Source organism: Dermacentor silvarum, chromosome 1, assembly GCF_013339745.2.
Source record: "Dermacentor silvarum isolate Dsil-2018 chromosome 1, BIME_Dsil_1.4, whole genome shotgun sequence".
Classification (NCBI taxonomy): Eukaryota; Metazoa; Arthropoda; class Arachnida; order Ixodida; family Ixodidae; genus Dermacentor; species Dermacentor silvarum.
In genome coordinates this window covers 253,817,007-253,843,790 of record NC_051154.1, presented here as the reverse complement: position 1 = coordinate 253,843,790, position 26,784 = coordinate 253,817,007, and the positions used below count along the sequence as shown (strand labels likewise).

Below are 26,784 nucleotides of genomic sequence, written 5' to 3'. Positions count from 1 at the left end.
CATGTTAGTACCTTACACTGATGTAATGCGATAATATTTGTGGCAGCCTATCATTTGATTATCTCCCACCAGGCATTCGCATGGAGGGAACCTCTCAGTGCTGATCCGTGGCCCCGCGTTGACGTCACTCCCTCTCAGCCTCCGCCTTAGCCCGAGTAAGAGCTTCGCGTTCTTCTGCCGTTGGGCTTTTGCAAACGAAGGGCCTTTGATGCTTGATCGAATTCCAAGAGAGTGGCTCGTTGCTCGGGCGTTCCGGCAGCCCAGCTTTTTCGCACTGCTTCGGCCTGGCGACTCCGTGTGGGCCGCAGCAGCCTACCAAGTTCCCTTCTCTACAGGCATGACTGCCTTCTTGCGAGGCACCCTGGCGACTTACAAAATCCAGGCTGCGGACGCTTTACATAGGGAGAATAGAGGGAGACGCACTCGACGATGCGCTCGTAGCGTGCGTGGAAAACCGTGAAATTGGCGCTCTTCTGGCGCAGCAAGGCGCAATGGGGCGCTGCAATGACGTAATAACATAAGCGCGCATTGTCCGCTCCAGTTTTGCAACTACGGTGGCGGCACTGTTACGTGATGCTGATGAAACCGCCTGCGACCACCCCCTGTCTTCTGACGTTGCGATGCTCGTCAATCCTTCGTGAGTATTCTTTATTTTTTTCGCCTTCACGCACCCCCGCCCTTCCCTGCATAAAGAAAGTGGGGGCGTAGGGGGGGGGGGGGGGCAAAACGGCGTTGACAACGAAGTGCTCGGGATCTCCAGAGTTCTTTGTTATACAGGACACTACGTTGTAAAGGTCGCGCAACGTACCACTCACACTAGCGCAGGCAACGCTCATTTGTTAGGCTAATTCGTTGAACTGGTCTTTGTTGTAGAGGCGTTCACAATACGCATGAAATATAGCGTTTCGGCCGGGACCTAATCAATCCTTCGTTATACAGGGGCAGTATTCTGTAAGAGTCTACCTAATGGACTGTCTATTTCAGCTGTCGCTGATTAGCTGCTGCTTGATGTGCAGGAAGGTGCCAGCCAGTCTCCTTTCTGCACGTCAAGCAGCAGCCAATCAGCGACAGCCGAAATGGACAGTCCACTAGGTAGAATCTTAGAGAATACCGCCCCAGGTCATTTCGTTGTACAGGCGTTCGACTTACATCACGCGACGCACGCGCAAAGCGTTTCAACGCTAGCTTGCACGAGGGAACGTTTGTTAAGGTGTGTCATGTGTCATGTGTCTAAATGGCCCAAAGGGTATAACATCCGGAGGAACCTGGTTAAAATACCGCCATCTGACACACAATATTTCTATTGAGTGACATCTTGTGTTAACACGCCGTTGCTGTTGCCCGTACATACGCTTCTAAGTATGAGCGGTAATCCCTATGAGCCATCGATGCGAGATATCCAGCTACTCACCCAAGCCAAACCCCAAGGAGATTGTTAAAGAAAGCTTGGCTTTAAAAACGAAACGATATATATTGTAGTCAGTTGGAAACGAGTCCGGCAAATATTGATAACAGTGCCTCAGCTATTCAATTTAGCGCACATGGTGTTGCGCGCGAAACAACAGTCGCAGTGGACGAGCTGCGAACACGGTGCCTGTCCTGGGGGAAATGGTGCTAGTTAAACGAGTGCGCGTACGATGATGATCATTGTGTGTCGGCAAAGGTATGACTACCGCCATTCTGTCGTCATATTAATAGGGTCAGGGCGACGCTTCGAGAAAACTGTGGCCGGTACTCATTGTTTGCTCTGCGGGGGGCATATGCAGTAACATTTCGACGTATTCTGCGTCCTAGTCAAAATGCGCAGCCCTCTCCAATAGACAAACAATTTGGCGTATCATGTTGAAATTTTTGGACTTCGCTTTGTGATACATTTATGAGTAATTGTAATAAAAAAAGTTATCACATAGCTTCCTGCGTATCAGTTTATAGTTCCGCGAACAATTAGCCACAAAAAAGAAGCGAGTGAAACGGTGAAATAGAATGCGATGTCCATCAAATTGAATCCAACGTTGTCTTTGGCCCGCTGGTGAAGCGTACTGGTGACGCGGGTAAGGGGCAGCCTGTTTCGCCAAAGGATGAAATACCCCTGGGCATATGGCACCACTTCGACACGGCGCAATGCATACAAACTCATCTTTAGTTGTTCCATAGAGTCTAAGCTTCTCCTTGGAAGAAATGGGCACTGGGAGTCACAGTAGAGCTGAACTCTTTCTCGGTTCTGTCAGGCGAACGCAGCGGCAAATTTGACAAAAGTTCCCCACGACATGTGCAGGCTTGAGTACCTTCTGCCAATGGCCATCCTTCAACCCTCAGCGATATGTTCTGCGTTCTACCTCCAGCCGCTCAGACGACAGACCGTTCTCGCAAGCAAACCCGCCGTGGTTGCTCAGTGGCTATGGTGTTGGGCTGCTGAGCACGAGGTCGTGGGATCGAATCCCGGCCACGGTGGCCGCATTTCGATGGGGGCGAAATGCGAAAACACCCGTGTACTTAGATTTAGGTGCACGTTAGAGAACCCCAGGTGGTCGAAATCTCCGGAGTCCCCAACTACGGCGTGCCTCATAACCAGATCGTGGTTTTGGCACGTAAAACCCCATAATTTAATTCATTTTTTTTTCTCTCAAGCAAAGATCTAGGGACCTCGGCCAAACAACTCTGGTACGCCCGAGGTCACCAAAGCACTGATGTGTTTCTTGAAATCAACGCGGCTATACGAGTGCTTGTTAGAATACGCGAGTGAACATTCATCTGCGGGTGTGCGCACACTGACTCATCTTATTCCTTATCTTTCCTTGCGTGCAGGGTATCCAACCGGGCGCAAACAAGGTTAATCTCCCGGTCTTTCTATCTTTATTTCTCTCTTGAATACCCTTTCTATCTCTAGGAATCTCCTGAAAAGCCTGCATCGAAATTTCTGATTGCCATAGACCAGTCAGCAGACTTTACTAGCATTGGGATTTCGGGACATGGACCGTATAGAAGGATGCGACGAGTCAGGTTGAAAGCCTCGTTTCTTATAGTCGCTTTGTTTTGCTTTGTATAATCTCTACAATAAGTAAATGGATGTGCAGTTGAGTTTACCAGCGTGAGACGTCCCTGCAAGTTCTTGCGCAGCATGAATACCAGAAGCGGAGTCTTCAGAACTACGTCCAAGTGTCCTGCAACCCTAACCTTGCAAACAGAACAAAATCATACTACAGCTATCAATATATGTATACGCCTTATATAGCTAAATGTAAATTAAGTCATTAATTTAAAAAAAAATTCCTATATTTAAAGCATCGACGTGTTTTTCGTTTTTTTTTTATTGCGGGCTAAGGCATCATCAGTTAGGCCACCAGGTGCGAATCTGTACTGTAGCTAATTAAAAATCCAGGTGAAGAACACCCAGGGTGAATTCCACTTTCAGAGCTTTATTCTGTGTGTGCTTCACAAACGTGGCAACAGCTAACGATTTCATAATGTCCGCATGTCACATTCGTCGCACGAGACGCTGGCGAGGGCAGTTGACGCGTACATGTCCCTTTACAAGAAATCAGCGTTACCCAACGTTAAGCCCAGGTCCGTCCAATCACCTGCAAATACAGATAGCAATGGGGCGGCTTTCCTGAAACAACCTGCGAAACTGAAGGCCAATTGTACACGTGATATCTAATACCTAAAGACAAGAAGGAAGTCTATTAGGGGCGAAGCACCTTAGGGCCGAGCCTTGTCCCTCCCTCGTCGCCCATCGTCCGTAGCTCTGGTTTGCATGGAGTCCGCTAGGGGCGCAGCGGTGCACAAGGGCTACATAAGCTATATACGATTATATACGGCTACATGTATATATATATATATATATATATATATATGTGTGTGTGTGTGGTGTGTGTGTGTGTGTGTGTGTGTGTGTGTGTGTGTGTGTGTGTGTGTGTGTGTGTGTGTGTGTGTGTGTGTGTGTGTGTGTGTGTGTGTGTGTGTGTGTGTGTGTGTGTGTGTGTGTGTGTGTGTGTGTGTGTGTGTACGGGGGTTCACGGTTACCCGAATGATCCCCCAGTGCTGCACCCACTCATCATCATTCACTTCGTGGATACGCGGTGATTTTTTTACACTCTGTATGGTATTATTAACATCACGTGCTCATGGTGAACCACACGAGTTCCTCTCACAATTTTTACCCTGTCCACTTGATGACCAGTAGAAGCGAGAACTATGCGTCAACTTTAGAGCAATATGGAATTATACGCTCTATGTAACGACTATTCTCGGACCATAGCCTTCTCCAAACATTGCAAAAAGGGCATTACATGCTGTGCGGAATTTAATTCGTGCAACCTAGACTCAAAGTATTGACAAGTGCGCACCAGCTCAAACTTTTTTTCTCTCAAACTCACACTCACTTAAGTGTCACATTAAGTCCTCACTATTTAATCGTTTTCAATTTTTTTTCATGTGCATCAGTATCTTTTTTAATATAATTTTCATCGCGCATAACGCCTTAGCGCTATAACGTGAAATAGAGTGTATACGAAGCACATGCTTCCAACCTTTTCATCAGATACCTCAGCTAAATCTAATCTTATTTAGGAACCTTCAGGCAATTATTATAGTAACACACGTACTTCATCTTTCACCGGTGACGATTTTCACCGGCTAACAAATGTTAAACATGATCGCTCGGCGCAGGACGAGTCTCGAACGTTATCGATGCTTCTATTCGTCGTCTGTGGTCGCCGACGCTTACGTTATCTGATTGTGTGAGCGACGCGAATTCTGTAGTACGTTCTGGAAGACACGCGGGCACCAGGGAACTTTTGATGACTGGAACCTTCGATATGACTCGTGCTTGTATGAAAGCCGACGCAATTCGCCGCTGATCAGTTTATATCGACGACCGACGATTGTGCTCGCCGCTCTTGTTGTTGAAAGTGGGTTAGTTTTCTTTGCTGGGCACAGGATCGCCCAATAAAGAATCGGCTTCGTCATTCACAGTTTTATCACTGTTTTCTTCAACGTCACTGCTACGTGACAATAGGAAGGCGAATTCAACTACGCAATACCAATTGTTCGCAGCAGACTCACGTTCGACAAGCGTTGATAAATTTACGCTATATAATTGAGAAAATAAACTGGATGGAGTGCGAGAACAACAGCAGGAGCCCTGGCACACAAGTCAAATCTCCCAAGGAGTTGGTTTACTTTTCATCCTTAGACGTAAGATAACATCTTGGCGGCTAGACAATGTCAAACACCGCATTGGTGACAGTTGCTGCTGGATTTTCTTGTAGAGGAATAATTGGATATCCTAGGCTGCCAGCGGCGAAAACCAATGTAACGATCTGAACTGCTTCCGGTCGGCTCAGTATAGCACACAGCAACGCGGCTCTACCCTCACCTGCACCACATTCCATCGCTTTTCGCCTTCGGCTATATCATGAGCCGTGTTCTGGTCCGGTAGCTTTCTCAGATCGATCCCTTCATGGTTCCACCAGCCTCTTGGAGACGGCGGCAGAACTCCGACTTGAGAGAGAAAACCCTTACAGAGGTGCCTGCTCTCCCGGACGGGCACTGAGCCGCGCTGCGTGTTAAGTGACCCCGAGGGTCCCTGGCACTCAAGCCAAACGATAACATGTCCAGTGGATTCCTGCCTGACCGACGTGACGTGGTGAAACCCGCGCGAGGAAAAAAAAGACGACGCAGCACACTCACTCGGATGGCTCAGTGTTCCATAAACAAGTGAGCAGCGCCGTGAGAGTTACGGCGGGAGTCAGCCAATTAGAAGCTGAATTCAGGAAGCCCTGCGCGCCAGAGAACGCCTCATGACTAGTCGGCCAATGAGTTTTTGTCAAGCATAGGGCCAGACGATGCCAGAGCCTCGGCACCAGCTGCTCATGGGGCAACCGTTTGCTAGCTCTGCATTTGCATAGCCTCGCAGATCTTTAGTTGGAGCGAACGCTGGATGCACTATAGGATGGGGAAAGGTACGCAAATATGCGGTAAAATAAGTTTGCTGCCTTTCAGGAAACGGGGTTGGCAGGTGAGGGGGGGAAGTAGAGGCAGAAAGATATTATAGAGAAGCGAAACAGACACATAATGTAGTCCAGAGTTCGACAAAAGTTTGTCTGGTCAGGTAACATGATGAAGAAGAAATCGCGGTCACTGACCAAGTCAAGGTGAAAATAACACAGAGACATTTCGGGGCACATAATACATAATACGACACATAATACGTGCGAAGGCGTCAGCGCCAGCCAATTAAGGTTAACCAGTGTTACACACGTCTACGCAAGTAACTTGAAAGTAGGAAGTGCATTTGCGTTTTCGTCGCATTTTGCTGAGACGATTGGAAAAATCGACGCTCTGAAGTAGAATTCTGAAACGAGCGAATGTCAAGGCTTGACAAAGAAGGCCTAAAAAAAAACTCATTTTCTCGTTTCTTTTCTTCTGGGCCAAAAAACAAAACAAAAAAATACGAAATAACCGAAATAAACGTAAAAGTTCAAAACTTGCTTGATATAATGATGCACTGAGGTATATGTCATAAAACTGGCAGTGGTCCACTTTGTGGGTATAAAATTAATCGCACACCATTTCTTACAGTTTATGTTTATGTAGTATTTTTAAGGATGTATAATGTGCTATATATCTAAAGTTTATCCTCTTACGACGAAAAAGCGACTCGAAATACAGTCCTCTAATGTTTCTATTCAACGAGGTTCAGGAAAGGTTGGCTTCGAAAGTAAAGTCAGGTACCCTGCCTCGTCTATCAATGGACGTTAGGGCCAATAGGCAATATAGAATTATATCTTGATCTCTCGGAGTGCTGAAACGCACCTGAGCTGCGAGTGGCAAATCAATCTTATGTTCAACAGGTATAGCAGTACTGCCATCTTCCTTAGCTTTAAACCAAGCTCGTCATTCTATGGTTTCTTTTTCAGCTATCACCACGAAGCAGTCCTGGTGAGACAAAATAACAAAACAACAACCAAAATCTCGCCAGTTAGCTGTATCTCTCTCACCAGTTAGCTGTTGAGTGCAAATGAAAAATTTTTTCTAACACAGATCGCTCATACGAAGGCCTCACTCATCCTGGCTTAACATTTGGTCTCATTCTTTCAAGGAAATACTCCCCAGAAACGTTGAAGTTTCCTTGACTTTTGATTTCTATGGAAGCCCTCATGCTATTGTTTTTCCATGGCAGGCTGTCTTGATGCACAACGCGAGCTGACCAACTCGTAAAGCAATACATTGAAGCTGATGGTACGGACAAGATAATTCAGGAACTAGCCTTGAATTTGCGCACATTTTTCGGCATCTTTCGGCATGTGTGTCCGCAATCGGGTTATAACGTAAACGGAAACTAATCAAAGCAGGAGTGACGTACATAAAGGCCCTTGTTCACGCACTGAATTCATAAAACTGACGTCCTTTATATCAGTGTCGCCATAATTACCGCAATAAAAACACAGGCTGAGCCAGCGTGGCAGGAAAAGAAGGAAAGCAGAAGCGATTTGGTTGAATGTACAGCACAGCTACATTACGGTTCTCAAGAATACAGCGACGGCTGCCGTATGCTTCCAGGCATTCAACCTTTGTTTGCCCCCTCTCCCCGACTTTTTGGGGTAATGGTTGCTCATGTCTTGACGAGTAAACAACCGCTTGGGCCACTCGGTATGTCGCCGCATAGGCAGCTTGCTGCCGGCTACTCCCTTGCCAAGTAGACAACAGCTTGGGCCGCAGGATGTGTGAGACAGTGTGTGTGCCCCTTCTTGAGCAACCTCCCAGAATGGGTATGTGCCACTGGAAGTACAGAAGCCTTGAATGCATTGCTATACGCGTCGTGCTTCCCTGTGCATGCGCCTCTCATCAGTATTCTCCCCTAGACAAGCATCGTATACGTCGCCTTCGTCCTCGTAACACGGACAGCAAACAGCTTCAGGCGAGGAGGCTGTGCTCGTGTCATCCGCAACTGCTGCTATCTCGCTCATTCAAACAAGCTTCGCGTCACTGATTCGTACATTGCGTTGAATCTGTGTGTTGTTGCGTCCCGAATCGGCCGGGCGCATTCTTTGATTGTTTCCCATCGAGGCAGGCCCTTTCATGAGCGTCGCCGAGACGGCGACAGTGCCAGACACCGACGAAACAGGCAAACAAGCGCCCCAACTCGGCAGTGCCCATTCTTTGGGTGCTTCCCACGATGCCACCCCTTTCATCAGCGTCGTCCAGACGCTCACTTAGAAACGACCGACCACAACCGCCACCCTTCGTTAGACGCGGGGATTAGTGCAAAGGCTATTCTCCCGACCCTGGCAAGATGACCGTCGGAGGGCAAGAAACAGGTCATCGACTTTCGTGGAAGGAGTGTCAACCCCCTGTTTCCGGATTGCCTCGTCCTTGCTTCGAAGGTGCAACATTGGAGGCGGAGTTCAGCGAACAAGACGGCCCGTCTAATTGGCCGCATCAAGGTCATCTGATTCCCTAGTCGGGTCAACTAGGGAAGACCGATGTTTTATAAGGAGACACCTTGCGTGCAGTGGTGTGTCCTGACCCGTTCTGATATGTGCTCAGACATGTAGTGAGCTGAGACTTTCAAAGTGCTCCCCCATGGAGTGGGCTTCCATATTTGGAGCCACTGTAAATATGTAGAATAAACCCTTTTTTCTCTCGCTCTTACTCCCGGACGATCCCTTTGGCTGAAGGATCACCGGCCTAAACGCTACCCGAGTCTCAACAAAATGGCAGCAGCGGCGGAATAATCTCCGACCCGCAACAACGGATGGCAGCGCTGAGATGAAACGCCAACCCGTTCATAACAGTGTGTGTGTGTGTGCGTGTGCGTGCGTGTGTGCGTGTGCGTGTGTGTGTCTGTGTGTTGTACGCAGCAGGCTTTCCAAAAAAGAAAAAAAAAAACGGCTGATAGTTACTGCCATTAGCAGAAGGCCGTGCAGTTCGCCGGTGCTCCTTCCACATTTACTCATGGTTTCGATACGCTTGGTCTGCAGAAGAGCTCCCAGCAAAAGATATATCAGTGTGGTGGCTTTTTAGCAGAAAAAAAAAGGATTACCGCAAAAAAAAAATACTTCCAACGTGCCATCACAATTCGTTCCCAGGAAGTCCTGCCGTCAGGACAAGGTACGCCCCTTCATATTACGGTCCGTTTTCCCACTCGGCGCAGGAAATGGTCCTCTACAACCTACCTGCGCGTAGGCGTTAGAGAAATCCGCGCAAGTGTTCCATTCTTTCAGAGCCAACTGTCTTCTATCGGGACGAATCGTGTCCTTTCCAACATCACCGGCTGCGCAACCTTGATATGTTTCTGGAAATACACAATTTTTATTCGTCTGCATAAAAACTTAGCCTCGTTAATAGTTTGAATTCTTAAACTTACGTTAGGTCTTAAACGTTGTGTGATTACCTGCCACGACGCACCACACGCACGCATGTACTCGACGTTTCCCCGAGAGTGCCAGAGCCACTCGAGTGCCGACCGGTTAGCAATAATCTAACGTACTCAATCTGCATCTCTCACGGCAAGCTGCTCAGCCCGTGGCATAGAGAGCAGCACAGCAGAAAGCTTACAACATGAGTGAACATTTATTTGGGGACACCGACATATACTCGGTGTGTGCTAGGTAACACGCCGATGTCTTTTCACCTTTCTCATTCAATCTGCGCAGGCGCGTAGTGACGATATACGCACAGTACTGGTGGCAATGTGCTCCGATATGACTTTAATGACTTAGGTGCGGGCATTCTCCTTGTCATATGCGAACCTGTCCCTCTCGGTTCACATCGCGACCTTAGTACCGTGTACACTCGTGTAAAGGCCGCATTTTTTTCCCACGATTTTGATGGGGTGCGGCCCTTCCACGGAAGTGTGAAATTTTTGTTAAATTTTCAATCCACGTATGGAAAAACCTATTTAATCGGGCCATGTATACCTAACGATGGGATATCTGGCGTCTAGCTGCGGACATCCTCGCTAGATGTCTTCATCGGTATCGCTGCTCGGGCTCGGCTCGTCGCCGCTGCTCGAGTCATCAGCACGTTCATGTATCCAATCGTCCTCAGTGCCGGTCATGGCATTGGAAATCCCGGTGACCTCAAAACTCTTTACAATAATGTCCGTGGACACCGCACGCCACGCGTTTAAAATCCCGCGAAATGCGCCGTACGCGAGAGGCGACGACGCTGCCGTTTGCTGGCGAGATTTTTTTTTTTTTTTTCAAAATTTGAACTGCCAAGTTGGGGGGAGCGGCCCTTACACGAGCGCGGCCCTTAGTCGAGTGTATATGGTATGCTGTTTCAGCTCTTTGGATGCTTCTTCGTATCCTACATTACTATATCCACACTGATTAAATTGGTTTTGCATTGATATGCGAAAAGAAGGCGTGACACCGCCTCACGCACAATATGTTCTACCCTTCGGAGAACATTTTCTCTTGTCTGCAGGTTGTCAAGTAGAGTCACGGAACTCATCGAAATGGGGTAACTAATTCCTGAACAGTGATAGAGACGCGCAGGACTGCCAAGGCCCCGCCTGTAGCAAGCCCCAGCTTAACCAACCACCAACCTAAACCTTTACTCTTTGTCGTAATAATGCGCGCGCGCGCGCATGTGCACCGGCAGAGCGGGGCGAAGCACGTGACACACTCACTCATAACATTGTATCCGGTGCGGTAGGCAGTTGCCGGGGCTGACCCGGCTTCCTTCTCCATGGGCGAGCAGGCGCTCCTGACGGCGGCCGATATCGTGGGGATCTCGGGATGTGGACGCAAGCCTCCACCGCCGCCGCACGGGAACACCGCCTCCGCGACCTCGCCGCTAGAAGTCACTGCACCAACGGAACGATGGGACATGCGTCACTATACACCACGATCCGAATAATACGAGGCCAGCACGAACACCGTGGCAGCGTTACGATGAATCTTTAGCTCGGGGGGGGGGGGGGGGGGGGGGGGAGGTGGCGCCTGGGAAATAATGCATGGGAAAGGAGCAATCGCTGTTCTCGGCAACCACCGCGCACAATTTGATGAGATACGTCGCATATATTAAAAACAAAATTCGAATGTAGTGGCCTTTGAAGGCGGATTTTTTTATTTAAGCCGGCAATATTTTTTACACTGTTGATGAAAATTGCTAATTTTCAGAAAACGAAACTATTACAACTTTGTCGCTCCGCAATGAAAAATGATATCCCAGTTCTGTCACTTGCATCTGATAGCACTTCTAAAGCGGACAAAACTGATGTATTATACATGGATATTGAAGTGTCCCACTAATATATGAGCAGGACTTTTGCAAAACAGTTGCAAACGTTCGAACAAATTAGCGCAACATATCAATTAATATAAAAAATTTGCCCGCTTTGGATGTCTTGACGAATGCAGTTTATATCTGCTCTTGGTTCAAAGTTACGGATTCGTAAACTTTGTGCTTTTATGTTTTCATACTTGCCAATTTGTGGCAATCTCGATTAAAAAATTCACGCTCTGAAGCAGAATTGCGCTTCCAATAGTAACTAAAATTGAACTTTCGTAAATGCATCAAATTTGATTAAAATCAGCCCAGGGGTTACTTCAGAAAAGCATTTCTGCGTTTTACATGTATTTCCATAGGCAGCATCGGAGTTGGGCCCGAGCTAAAGCTTCCTCTTAAGAACTAATACTGTATATATTCAAATAAATAAATAAATAAATAAATAAATAAATAAATAAATAAATAAATAAATAAATAAATAAATATTGTCACACCTCCTTTGCGGAGCATGTGACGATAAAGATCGTAGATTTGAGTATATTGAAGAGCAGTTGTGCCAGGAAAGTGTTAGAAAACAAAATAATCTATACAGAAAATGGCAAGCTTCTACCGCACCATGTCAGCGTGTTTCCTAAGCTGCATGATTTAATATCTAATGAACTGTATACTGCTAAATGATTATTCGAGTATTCTGATTTTTCGAGCAGATAATGCTCGTCTCGCCTATAAATGCAGATTACAGAGCCGGATTTGCACATTGTGCGATAGGTTCTTTTTGAAGATTTAGAGAAGCGAAAAAAAAAAACCATCCTTCTGCATTCTACACCTATGCTGTTAAAGGTTTAGAGTCTTATCTATAATAAACGGTCATAATATTGTTTTAACTACTGCGCGGGTGTTAGTGTGGACACAGATAGGCGTGGCTGCTTCGCCGCCAGAATACATTCTAAATTTATTTTAACGCACAAGCAAATACACTCCAAAGAAAGAACGAGCGCCTGCGACGAGACCTAAAACACGTTTGAAATAACATCATGACTACATCTCTCGCAATCAAAATAGTAAAAATACTGCACGAGCCAATACTCAGCCGTATAGTGGACTGAAGAAGCTAGCTCTTCGTTGACTAGGAACCAACGAAATCAGTCTTCACCGCACGTCTTCCTTGTTGCTCAGCCGAAAAAAAAAGGAAAGGAAGAAACGATGAAAGGAGGCTTTTTCCTGAACTTAAACGACGTTGCAGGCCAAAAGACCAGCGATGCTGCCACCCCTGTCGTAACGAACGTAGCCCTGAGTGTCATTACGCAAGTCCCACAGGACACTGGGACAAAGGCAACCGCCACAATCTCGCAACGACGAACAAAATACATCCCTTAAAAAAACCGTAAACAAATAACAATGACCTGCGTCTCGCCACGCCCGCGAAACACATACGCTGGAAGAAGATGGCCGCGGCATTGTCGACCATTTTCTGTTGTTTTTTTTTTTCTGCTTCAATCCACCGGGGGCGCTGTTCCTGCCACAGTTTTCGTATAACAAAAAGAAAAAAAAGGCATAGCACGGAGCCTGCGGGCCTTTGCCTACTTGTTTCGTGCTCTATTCGCGAAGTTCCTCTGCCCCGTCATTCCCGCCGTATACGTCTTTCGCAGCGAGTCTTATCGTCCGCGGCGAACGTTGAGGCGGCGTCTAATAACGGTCTAGACCAAAAGCTCAGCGGACGCTTCGTGGGTCGACGTAAGGGACGCCGCCTGAGGCGTTACACGACGGGACACCAGAGGTCGCATAGAGATATCTGGTGGCTAAGGCCTATAGCTTTGTCGTCGGGGTGGGCTTAGCGGCACGCCCCATAAGACGCCAAAACGAAGACGGAGCGTTAGTTTCCATTATATCGACAGTTGTGACCCAGGCAGTACGTACTTGCTCGCACACTACGAACATTGAACTATGACGCCCTTGGCGGCCGACGCCCAGTGGTGGTTGCTTACTCTTTCTTTCCCCTCTTCAAATATACCAAAGGGACCCGATGTCATATCGCGGTCGTGCAGCACATAGCCTCATTGCGTGTGGTACGTTGGCGAAAGCGAGAATACTACATCAAGTGAGGCGAAATAAGGCAGTGAGGAAATATAGCGCCAAAGGGTAATTAGAACATTATGTTTGGTTTGTGTTTTTATTATAGAATGGCGAAAATAAAAGGAATAAATCTTTGAGTAGATGTTCGGCGCGCAAGTACATGGGGAAGAACAAAGAATAGTCAAGACAGAGCGATTACTTCCAACGGTATTTTATTCCTGGAAACAGCTAGTAGTAGTAGCCTGGAAACAGCAGCAGTAGTAGTAATATTAGTAGTATTAGTAGTAGTAGTATTAGTATTAGTAGTAGTAGTAGTAGTAGTAGTAGTAGTAGTAGTAGTAGTAGTAGTAGTAGTAGTAGTAGTAGTGTATTCCTGGAAACAGCTATTTATACTTTTCAGCGATCACACGTGACATGCATGCGTGAATCACCTTGTAAGAAATTCGACTTCTTTATCACCTAACAACACAGAAGGAGTGCTCACACAATCCGACTCAAGTGTTAAAATCGTATCACTTTCAATAATTACGCGTGTTATTTTGTCGTGGTTTTTACCTGCAACAGTCTACTTACCTTAAGTGACGGTTCACAACCACAGCTTTTGCAATGGTTTACGTGGCGGCCATTACGCTAGTTTTTAACACTGTTTGCGCGTTCTCCGAGAAGGTCATTGATGCAGCGACCATTCTGACTTATGTACTGCTTCTCAAACGATATGAGTATTGTATACACGACATTACAGATGTAGCCAACGAACTACACCTTCTGTTGCTTATTGTACAACATTTTTTTTACGACCACGGCTCCTCAAATGGTCCACGCTTACTAAGCTTACAAGACGCCAGAAAAAGCTGCTTTAGGTTTCGATCACTGAGATATATCTCCTTCAGCTTGTGGGAAACTTGTGTATACCTTATGTATATATGAAATAACTGCAACGTATTTCCTCTGCTTGTGTGAGTGTGACTGCGCAGAACTTTCTGAGGAACGTATTTTTCTAAGCACTTCACTCTACAACTGCTGCTTGATCATGCATCGGAGAACCGGCATCATACAGCCTCTTCGGACTGGTCTTCTAGACTAATACTCATCTCATGTGCACACGACTTCTGAAGGGCGTTGCTGGCTTGGCCCACAGGGTATGTGTAACTGGGTTTGTTCCCACTCTTGGCCTATTCCTTAGAATGAGTATGTGCCACAGTGACACAAGGGATGTATAGAAGCCTCAAATGTAATTATGCTTCTCTAGCTGTGCCACACACCTCTCATCAACGTTCTTGCCTCGACAAACATGCATCGACCTCGAGTTCGTGACACGAACAGCCAACAGCTATAGGCAATGAGGCTATGCTCGTGTCATACCGCAAATATTGCTACCTGACTAATTCAAAGAAGCTCCGTGTCATTTTCATTCCAACATTGCGCTGGATCTGCATGTTTTCTTGCATCTCATTTTGATTCGGAGATTGCGCGGTAATTTTTCTGATCAGGGCAGATGTGCTAGGATGATGTACCAAATATTGCTAGGTCATTCACAAGTTTTCGGACAGGTTGTCATCACATGACCTAGCTAGTGCGATCTCTTGGCATCGCAAGCTTGCTTCGTCAAACAAACGCAATTAGAAATTGCACGTTCAGAGTATTGAGCACACCTAAATTCATTAACTTTTGGTATAGCGTTTCCCCCTTGTGGTTTCTCTATGCGTATTTCCTATTGTAGATAATCTAATTGGCTTTATCTATTTATATGTGAACCTACGACAAGTGTTATCGAATGTTAAATAGAAATTTCTTTGAAATCACAATGTAATGGTTCCATAATAGCTGATGTATATAAGGAACTGTGAAAGAAAGGGAGTGCATCAGCGCTTGTGGAACCTTTGGAAGAACAATAAATTTACGGAACGGCTTTTTCAAGTGCCACTTCAGAAAAAAAAAAAAAGGTCATACGTTCTCCTTAGCAATTCCTGCACTCTCGCGTAAAGGAAAACGTTCCAAAACAGCTCTTCGTTTTACCGTGTCATTCAGCTGTTTCATTCAATAAAGTGCCCTAGTTGTGAAAATATCCTGTTTCACTTCTAAATCGAGGAAAGGGAGCGCCTCCTAGTCTTACTTTTAGGATTAAGGTGTTCTTGTATCTCTGTTTCTCAAAGTTTATAGCGTCTACAAACCCCACTGCACAGAATTACCTTGTCGTCAACCACACATGTCAAATTGAATCGCAGGAAACATACCACTGAGACTGAGCCTATCCTGGAACCACATGATGTTCAGCACTCTGTTTAGGCATTCGAGAAAAAGAGTTGTTAAACAGAAAAGCGTCTGGTTGGGTACCGTTTACTGGGGGATGGAAACAGCGGAATAGGAAGGAAGGATAATGGAAGGAAAGACGTGGTGAATGCGCTCAAGCGCGCGGACGGGGTGCCGCAGTCGAAGAGGTTTACACAGGCAGGTCACACTGAGTGAAAGCACCTTTTCTGCACGTAGTAATTTTAAATAACCAGTGGTAGAAGTGAAATGTCCGGCGAACGTCCGACTACAAAGTATGAGTCAATAAACGACTAGCTATAACCCGTCCTAATTGTGTAACGAACGCAATAATCACCAGCGACTGTGTCTGAGGTTCATGAGAGCCAAATGACAGATCACTTGATGTAAGGGGAGAACGGCTGCGTTGGACAAAATCCTTGATCATACGTGTTCAAAACACGAATGTTGAAGTGACCAGAGATTTCTCCGCTAACAACAAAGAAATGTGCAATGTAAACAAATTACTAGATAAACTGATAGTGGGAAAGAACACCATGGTGAAGGCGAAACAAAAAAAATACAGTGAGATCACCTCTCTCCTAACGACGCAACAAGCTTAAATCCGCTCAGGAATAATTTTGACGTGTCAGCCTGTGTCGGTCATGCAGCACACAGGGAACGCATTGCTTCACCATGGACATCGTGTCCATCAGTGGAGCATTTTGTACCAATTCCTAATTTTAGCGCGTTAATAGACCTATCTCTTTTTTTCTCTCTCTCCCCGAAAAACCGACTGCCGTTCTGCGTTCCACCGTTAAACAAAGAACACTTTATGGGGTGGCATGCTTCTGAAAGAATTATCACTCCTTTGACACTTGCCCTGCTTGGTAACTCGTGGTATAGTTCCCGCGGTAGGTTGAAAGAGCAATCAATAATAAGTGTTTAAGGGGCGACGAGGAGGGTCGTGCGCGTTGCGGCACAGTAGCATCGGCACATAGAATTATCTCGCGATAAAATGGAAAGTCGCTGCAGGATGCGAACGACGGCATCACTATCGCACTCGACGCTGTCAATTGCAATACTCCGCACGTAGGTGCTCTCTACCCGTACGCCAAGCGTCAGACAGACAAATACCGGAACAGACATGCGACAGCGCTGTGCAAATGCAGGCGCGCACGAACGTGCGCAAAAACAATCGGCCTGATCAACTGTCTGCCGATGGAAGAGCCACCAAGAGAAGAACAATATCCGCAGAGAAAGCGGAGACACGCTCCCTAATTACACCGACATCAGGTTGCCGGAAGGCGTCGTCTGCAAAAGCGACACCGTGAATGGGACTTGAAAGCACATCGCATAGCATCTATCCCTGGAGAGAAAAGCCGCCGGCGCACTCGGGTCGCGTTACTAGGAAAGGCGCAGGACAGGTTTCAAAAGAGGCCACGGGCTGGCAGCGCGCATGCGGTTGCAACTGAGATGGTAGCAGACTTGTACACGTTGCAGAAAAAAAGAAAATGTAACCGATTAGAATTAGTTTCATATTTCAAAAGTGTAATTGGTTCCGGCTGCCAATTGCTGCCCCACGAAGGTAATTGAGCAGTTGCTACAAAGTAATCGAATACCTTAACGTTACTTTTCTCCCTAGTTTATTAACATTGCACAAATGCAGTAAATAGAACCAGCTGGACGGGCTCTTTAATATCGTCCTATACAACTATTCACACGTTGATTATCTTCGCTAAGTATTGGTTTTCAAAATTTTATTCGATTATCTTCCCTCGTTTTCTTTCGAAGGCGTCTATCAGCGGCACTGAGAGCTCACTAAATGTGTGCGCTCGTAAAAAAGGGCTATGTTGCAATGTACGAACACCTTGCTCACAAGATTGTGGTCGCTCAATGCCGCGATGCTCGTATCTGGGTCCTGTATGAAGCGAAGCGCTTCATTGTTGCTGGGGCTAGGGGAAGGCTCTCCCAATAGCTATCATCATCATCATCATCATCATCATCATCATCGGCCTATATTTATGTCCACTGTGTCCCAATAGCTATGTCCAGTGAAAATATACCATAGGTGATTTCCTGGCATCAACCTCCAAGTGGCCATCACTATATAGAAGCGCCATTTGAATTTTTCGGCCAACATTTGATGGCCGTCCTCCCAGTGCCATTTGCTCGTTAGCCATTTAGACTAAGCAACTAATTGTAACAGACGTCAGCAAACGTTCACGTTGCTTGAAAAGGTGAGCCAATTTGTAATTTAACTTAATTTAAAGCTCCATATTATTCAGCCCTAAAGTATACTGTCAGTGTTACTTTTTTTACCTTTCACAAAAATTTTTTAAATGACCCGTGGCACAATTCTGCTTCTTGAACTATAATTCTCCCAGAGGTGTACATTATTATCTCGAGAAATCAAAATGAATATTTGACTTACCAAAACATTTTTCCTAATTAACCTTTTTTTAACTAATTATATTACGGCACATATTTGAATTAAAGAATTGTAGCTGGTGACTTAAAAAGTCATATCCACTTCGAGCAAATTCTGCGGATGACGCCAGTTATAGGCACGCGTTTCCAAAGTTTGCGACGAAATGAATTGGTGTTCTATTCACTTTGAGTTTCAATGCATAAAAAACAACATTTTGTTGAAATGGAAGAACAAGGAATTTTTACTGCAAATTTGACTGCGGGTATCTCAAAACTAGTGCTAGTTACAAAATTTGGTCCAAGCGCTTTGTGACATCACTGGGTTCAATTCGTATATTCTAATACACGCAAATAAAGTAATTAGTTATAAAGTTTATTAGTGACATTTTGTAACTTAGCCAATTATGCATTTTGATTTCTTATTCTATGTAATGTTCTGTTCGGGTAATCCAGATTATTAAGCAGATTTGTGCAATGTGCCACAGGCAATTAAGAAATCTGTTAATGTTAAAATAAAACACCCGGATATCAAACAGATAAAAACTTATGCGTCTAATTGCCAATAACTGCTGTCTATATCCGAGAGGTCATAAATTGCACTAACCGAAGAAGAATTGAGTAGCAGCTCTTACAGCCTATGAAGGCCGCTTAAAAGCGCTTCCAGGAGACAGAGAGACAAAATTTTAATAAAAGAAGAAAGCTGAGAGGTTACACTTGCAAATCTGCAAGCACGTCATATTCAGGTAATTTAGGAATCTGTAGTTGCAGGACGCTTATTGTGGGTAGGAGGCAACCCATGTACACGTTTTCATATTATTCGTAAATTTACAAAATTAGAAAAAAAAACGCAACTCATTACAAGTAATTAATTACATGTAATTCGTTACGTACAAGTGTGGATGACGGTGATGGTGGCAAGCCACTGCGGTGACAGAAGTCATTTGTCGAGTGTCCGTTATTGACTGACGTGCCCTGAGTAGTCCTGGGGCTTGCAAGATCGCGCCCCAGATAAAACGCCATTAATTTCGCACGCTCTACTATATGCCCCTGTAAAGCGTGCACTGCATCAGTAGTACCAGTCTTGAGGCGAAGCTACACACAAGTGTGTATGAGTACGACCGACTGTCTGATGGGGTTTGGCTTCCAAAAGTCACACAGGAGCAACGAAAAAAGACGTATTAGAGTTCTATGGGTTAACTTGGACCACGTGTGATTTTTTTTTATGTACACCCAAATGTTGTCGCACGAGCGTCTTTGCACTTCGTCTCTACTAGAATACGACCTCCCAGGAGCTGCATAAAACCCGCGACCTACACCTTACTCTACGAACACCATAGCCACTCAGACTCCGTGGTGGGTGCAGGCGTGTACGGGGCGTGCTTACGCAGGCAAGCAACGACAACAGCAGCGAAAGAGTTGACGGATAAGCAGGCTCGTGATGAGCAATAGCCGCGAATCTTGGATTTTGAAATAGCAGAGCGAACTCTAGCGCATGTCTGCGTGGAAATTACGAGAAATTACTTTAGCAAACTTAGGTAATAATTGCGGTAACTATATTCACACGAGTACATTCTTTAGATAAGGCTAGTAATAACTGCAAGCATCGATCGCGATAACATTGGTAAGCGGCTAAATAGCTTGAATGGTTGCTTAACGTACCAAAGTAACACAGAGGCTGTTGCTCGGGATTAAATTATACCACCTGGGGTCCTTTAACGTGCGCCCGAAGCGCCGCACACGAGTTTTTTTTTTTTTTTTTTGCATTCCACCCCACCGCATGTTATAGGCAGCAGAACGCCATCGCCACTGTGCCACGGCGCTGGTTGCAAAGATAATTTAACCTTTCCCCATTGAGCTTGGAATGCGCGTTGATAATAGGCACTCTAAGCCTAAGGTGAGCAATGCCAATACTAAAGCATTTTTATTGCTTTCCTGGTGAGCCATGGCTGCTGCACGTGTAAAGCAATAGGTGGCCGCAAACAACCGCAGCTTAACAGGCGCTTCGCCTCCATCGGGCGCCTATGTGATGTAAAGGCGTTATGTGCTAATGCTGACGCGCTGTACAGTATACCAGAATGCGTAGCGTGTTATGTTTTAGCAATTTACCTGAACGAAATAAAACGAAAAGAACAAATGGCGGTTGGCGCGTTGCCTAAACAAGTGGCAGCTGGAACTCGAGGCGCAGTTCTCGCTTTTCGCTGCATTATTAGTAGACTTATGGGTGAAATTATGGCGATTGTCGTTAGAGGTTTCGCTCACGTAAATGAGAAGTACAAAAGATGTTAGCCTCGGATAATTAATTTGAAAAGGAACGTAATAATTGTGCGTGAAATAATTACTCGAGTTTCTTTTTGCGATATCGGGGTAACAAGACGACGTAGAGAGACTCCAAGCTTGAAACAGAAAGAATTTGCAAACTTTCCCAAAAAACTTACAGTTTACGGATGTGAACACAATTTATATCCATATAATAGGCTAGTTTTCTGCCAGATAGTGTTCATTACAACAAAACAATAAAATAAACCTCTCCATTATTTATTGCGCGCCAGCGCATTATACAGTGCGCAATGTGCAATGTAAAATATGGCTAAGGCCGTAATACGAATTCCAACCAGCCGACCGGCGCCGCGAAAAATTATAGCGTTCAAGATGACATCCAAGGCCGGAGGCAATTCAGGCCTCGCGACGTGCAGCTGTCCTTATATATGGCTGCTCGAGCGCAAATAACTTTGGCGCGTGTCTGGCGACTGGCCACGAGGCAGCGGGACGACGCACACGAGCTGACGAGTAGGATTCGGGATAATTGTGGCTCGCCAAAAACGCGATGACGACAACCGACGGGGACCGGCTCGTAATTCCAACGCTGGCGTCGGGGCGCTCGCACGCACATGCCTTGGATGTACACGCTCGCTGGCTCTGTGACCGTTTTTCACGTATTCTCGCAGTTTACGGGGGGCCGCGGCTAGTAGAATCTCAAGTGTGCGTGACCGTTTGTAAGATCTCTATAGCTTGGTTCTTTATGACAGACTTAACGAAGAGGTCATATGGGATTACTATGTGACGCAGCCTGCTAATTCCGTTTACTTTTGTCGATGAGCAGCAGCGACATGCCCCGTAACCGTTTAGCCAGGCGGCAAAGATCTGGCTGCCGGTAGTAAGGTAATTATGCTGCACAACCTCACCACCTCATGCTGTCTATGATTGATTTTTTTTATTATAACTTCTCAAAAGGCCATTGATAATTGGCGTTAATACAGACTACAGAAAATATCGGCCACTGTAATATCGATGTCAGAGATCGTTCTGAGGAAGTTTGGCCGCTGGTAGACTGACATCTACACTGTTGCTCCAGGTGGTAGTTGGTTGTGTTAATACAAGAAGGAAGCCATTGTTTCCAATAAAAAAAACTAACGCAATAAAACTATTCGCGAAGGTGAATTAACCTGGCAGGAGTACCGCTGGCAGTTAGTGGATGCGCATTTGAAGCTGATTGCTGGGTATGAATCATAATTTAGCTTTCAATTTATTGATGTTTTTTTTATTGGTGGCCGTTTTTCGGTGTTTATCTGCTTTTCGGAGAAGGACGAGAGGGATCGATGCGCCCGACCAATAGTTTAGTAGCAACCATATGATTTAGACTCACGAGCGAGAACCACGACTTCCCTATGATATTTCGACCCTGGGACTCGGGCCTTTGTTAGATTGAACTAGATGCGTTGCAGTAACCGTCCTAGGAAAACCAAACAGCGGAATTATCGAAAGGTCAATTACGAATTATATAACAGCTAAGTTTCCTACAAAAATGTGGCAAATATCGATGAATTTCCAGGATAGAATTTTCAGTGTAAAAAAACGAAAGAACAAACAAAAAACGACCAGTTTATGTTCTTACGGTTTTCATCCTGCGCTAAATTTGTTCGTAAGAACAGGTGCCTGCCAAATGCGATGGCGAAAATATCAGTAGCGAAGGCGTTGTCATCATAATTGCCTCTATAGCGCTTGCTCTTACGAACACTCCCAGCGTAAGAACTTTTTTTTCTGCAAATACGGGCCCTGAAAAGGCGAGAAAAAGAAATAGGAGCGCTCCGCGCCTGTCCCGTCTTTATGCGCTGTTCCCTCCAAAGAGTTTGCGAACTCGAGTTAAACAGAATATAAGCACTGGCGCAGACTTACGCTCTGCTGGTGTTCTCGCCTCGGAAACCCGAAACTCTGGAGCGAGTCGCCATCGACTCATTGGCAAACCATTGGCAGGGCGCGTTCGGTCAGACTAATTAAACTGCACCGGGCGCGAAATCACTCCCAGCGGAACTTTCTGTTTGAAACGCCACATTCCTCCCCTCACCCCCCCCCCTCCCTCCATTCAAGCACGCGAGTCCCTCAAAAGGAGAAAAACGAGCGAATGAGATGTCTTTAGTTCTTCCGCTCACCGCCCCACACCCTACAGCACAGCTCCTCGAAGAGAACCGTTTCTCGGACGGCGGGGCTGCGGCGAGCGAGAGGCTCGAGTTGCCGCCGTTTTCCCGACGACGCCGGGCTTTCACTTTCGAAGCTGCGCCGGGAAAGAAAGAGGAGGTTGCCCTATTGCCACGCCGTCCCTACGGAGTGTTGCGGGCCCTCTCCCGCGGTGTCTCGAGCGTTTTGGCCGTAACGACGCCGTTGCGAAAGTCAGAGCGCGCGGAAGGGCCAATGAAGCAACGAGAAAAAGACAGAGGGAAAAAAATCTAACTAAAGCGAAAGGACAAGTTCCTCGCTTCCGGAGCAGTGCTCGCTCGCACGCACCCGCCACCGCCGTCACCAGGGCGTGCTGCGTGCTGGTGCTTTTGTTTTCCTTACCACAATTTATTTCTTAGGGCGGATAGGAACAAGGCTACGCGGCTGCAAAAAGCGAACTGACTTTAATGTATAGATACGAAAGAGGAGTGGGAGGAGGAGAACTGGGAAGGGGGGGAAGGGGGTCGGTGTAGGGGAACGCTCAGATAGCGTTATCTCGCTGGCGCTTTCCCTCCAGAGGCGAGGCTGTGCTCGCGCAGCCGTCGGAAAAAGGACGAGAGCGAGAAAGGAGGGTGCCGCTTGCGAAGAGACGAGACAACGCGGGAGAGAAGATGCGGACGCGATTTGAGCTGTCGCACTTTGTCAAAGGAACGAGTTGCGACCACAAAGACAGGACTTGGGAAGAAGCAGCGCGTCCTCCCTCGTTTTTTTTTTTTTTCGTTTTTTCCTTCTTTCCCGGCCTATAGAGATTGCGGAAGGATCGAGAACAAAGCGCCGCGCGCAATAAACTGATGACTTTTCGGGTGATGTAATTTTTCTTCACGCTGCAGCAGCCTTTGTTATTATTTTTGCTCTCGCCGCCGGCGTGGCCCTGAAAGTTTCTGTCTCGCGACGCTTTCTTTTTTTTCTGTTTGTTAGTTGACCACGAGAATAAAGTTCTCGAAGAAATATTTGACGTTTCACGTACCTTCACGAAAAAGTTAATTGTAACAGAAGGTTTACAGCTTCTGAACGGAAAGATTCGCCGGAGTTGTAGTGACATATGTTCGCATGTCCTTTATGATTCTCAGTATTTATTTATTTATTGAATTGGTTAGTTAGTTAGTTAGTTAGTTAGTTAGTTAGTTAGTTAGTTAGTTAGTTAGTTAGTTAGTTAACGCACCTATTGAGCCATGTTTCATAGTTTCGTTACCCATGTGTCCCGTAAATAACGCATTAGCTCACAAACATAAACGAGCGCCATATCTCCAGGACGAATGCTACTGTGACCACAAGTTCACTAAAATGATGCTGCGGTCTTGTCAACTCGCATCACGCCGCGGCTGCATTACGAAGTTTAAAATTTCTGTCTACCTGTTGATTAAGTTAGTACGAGTGCTAAATATATCACTCTTTTGTCCGAGCCAACATAATTTTTCTACTGTAGGTATTGCAGGATGAATGGGCCATGGCGGGACAAAGACCGCTAGCTTGTAACCGGGAGCTGCGGAGCTAACACCTACACACTGTAGGAGACCACAAAACTATAGACGGCGACTGGCGTGCCGGTCATTTGATGCAAATACCACTGCTACGAGTTACTTGAATGCATGCGTGACCTTCTTTTTTTTTTCTTATATCAAGAGTCCAGATTTCGGCACCGCCTGACGACCTTCTAGAAACATCAGTGGAATTAAGAACGAATAACAATAAACCCCCGCCACCGATACGCGTTGATGGTACTTCACTAAAAGGCATATTTATATAGAAACTTACTTTCGAGTAAACGGCACATTTTGTGCACCGCAGTTTGTGTGAATGAATTCGCCGAATGCACCGGGGTGCATTATACATTGGGGGGAAAACAAATGAAAAGGTCAGCAATATTTTTCGTTCCCTCTGTGGTTACCCGCCGTGGTTGCTTAATGGCTATGGTGTTGGGCTGCTAAGCGCGAGGTCGCGGGGTCGAATCCCGACCACGGCGGCCGCATTCCGATGGGGGCGAAATGCGAAAAAAGCCGTGTACTTAGGTTTAGGTCCACGTTAAAAAACCCCAGGTGGTCCACATTATTCCGGAGTGCCTCCGGCGTGCCTCGTAATCAAATCGTGGTTTTGGCGCGTAGGCCCTTTAATTTGTTTTGCCCTCTGTGGTCGCATGCTACCGGTTAAAGTCTAGATGGAGAAAAAATGTAAAATACATATATAGATGGGTGCAGGTGAGCATGCTTGAAATGTTTTTGCAGATGGCAATGACGCTCTGCAAAAGTCGTTAAAAAAAAGATAACCGCAGACAACACACAACAACAGCAATAGAAATAAGAACAAAAAAAAATTCTGTTCAAAAAGAAGCTTTCACTCCATGTTAAATTTGTTTATTTATGTTATGACAACAATTGTAGATAGAAATAAACGGATTGTTTAGAAACCAGCATAAACACAACAATGAGCGGATGAAATAAAACTTGAAACGTGTGAGGATAACCGAATGGTCCCACTTTAAATAAGCGTGACCTAAAGCCGTCGTTTCAGATACCGCCACAATGCTCGTCATTTCCGTTGATTTTGTCAATAACGTTATTTTTCGTGCGCAGCGATTTATCGTTAATATTGCTGTTATTCGATTCAGCGACAGACAGCCGAGCGCAGCAAGCGAAACACCGTCCGGGGGCCCGCGCAACCATGCTTATAGCTCGGGAACGTGAAAAGCGCCGTTAAAAAGTCCAGTGCTTTTAATAAACCTCTCGTTGCTTAGAAATGAGCGTCCCGCAACTTTCTTTACATACTCTCTGTCGCAGTATAAGCAAGCCTCGAATTTGCGACGATAACCTCGAGGCGATCATTCAAACCTTTTCCTTCTCCTTAGTTTTTTTAACAGCGGTATTTTCATTCACTATTTCCCTATTTTACTTCGTGTGACACGGACCCATGAGATGGGTTTATATGCACACAGCGACCAGAGAGAGAGAGAGAGAAAAAAAGGGGGGGGGGGGTAGAGCAAAAACAACCAGTTAGGGGCACACCACTCGCGAGCCCTCGCGAGCTCCGTGTCTCGAACTTTAGAGAGTTTGCGATAGCGGAGCACGCAGTTGAGCTGAGTCGGAAGCGAGTCATTTGTCATACCCGTAGGGAGACTCGCTCGCCTGCCCGTGCATAGACTTGCTTAGCACACTAAAAAAAATTCGGGATACTGGCAACCACGACAAGCTGCGAGCCGCGGTATATGCATACGGAGCCCGACATACGGCGGCACGCGATGCCATCAGAGCGAGCTTATTATATACCCGCGCCAGGCTTCGCGCACTTCAGTTCATTTTCGGTATAGAGAAGCAGAAAGAGACGGATGAAGATTGAGCGCACGACCGGAAAGCCGAAAAAAAAAGGGCTTCATCTCGCCGGAATTCTGAGGCCATTACGCGTTACGCGGTCACGCCGTCTAGGGAATGTCACAAGCTTTAGGACCAACCACTATTGCGGTGCAGGATTCGATGAAGCTCAGAGACAATATATACAGGGTGCGCAAGGTATTTGAGAACACAATGTTGGCTTCAGGCACAGAAGAATATCTCCAGCAAGAATAAACAGATTTTCACCAAACTTCGGGTAATACTTCTCTTAGGGTCTATTTCCACAATTACTCAGTGAATTCGCCATCCGCAGCAATAACAGATTCAATTAGGCTTCGGAAACGGCTGCATGCACGGATCAGGGTATCCTGAGAGATGTTGGCCACTGAGTGAGCAATGGCGGCCTTCAGTGAGTCTTTTCTATTATGTTTATGCTTGTTGGCCTCTCTCTCAACGACGCTCCAGACAGTAGTCGAGCGGATTTATATCTGGAGAACGAGGAGGCCACTAGTTGGGAGTGACGCGGTCGTAGAAGTTGTTTGCCACCCAGTCCTGGGTGACGCAGGCGGTGTGGGCGGGAGCCGAATCTTGCTGAAAGACATAAGGTCCTCCTTTTGAACAGCCTCTATGCAGGGCTTCACAACGGCGGCAAGCACCTCCACTTACGCGGCAGCATTAATGCGGAGTCCTTCTGCAAAAAAAGTGTGGCGGTATGACGTCACCCTCAGTTGCTGACGACGGCTAACACCATCACAGACGACGGAAATTTTGTGTGCATCAGTGTAGACACCTGATCAGCGCTTGCGCAAAGCCACCTGTCGTTACGGCGGTTAACGTTTCGGTCTTGGTCAAAGTTCTTTTCATGTGAAAAAAAAAAAAAAACAGAGCATTCCAGGCTCATCAGGTCTCTTCAGCTAGCTTAGCAACCGCTTGGACCGGAGCAGACGATTCTCCCGAATTTATCGGACATCAACTGCCC

The 26,784-nt window shown here is 46.3% G+C and overlaps 1 protein-coding gene across 1 annotated transcript in view; it reads right to left on the bottom strand.

Moving 5' to 3' along the window:
- The window catches only part of LOC119437058 (band 7 protein AGAP004871), a 390,673-nt gene that overhangs the window by 267,679 nt on the left and 96,210 nt on the right, over nucleotides 1-26,784 (bottom strand). Inside the window, exon 2 of the mRNA XM_037704130.2 lies at nucleotides 10,640-10,816. Coding sequence (XP_037560058.1) covers nucleotides 10,640-10,700 — 61 coding nt within the window. The 5' untranslated portion in view covers nucleotides 10,701-10,816. The remainder of the gene's footprint in view (nucleotides 1-10,639; nucleotides 10,817-26,784) is intronic.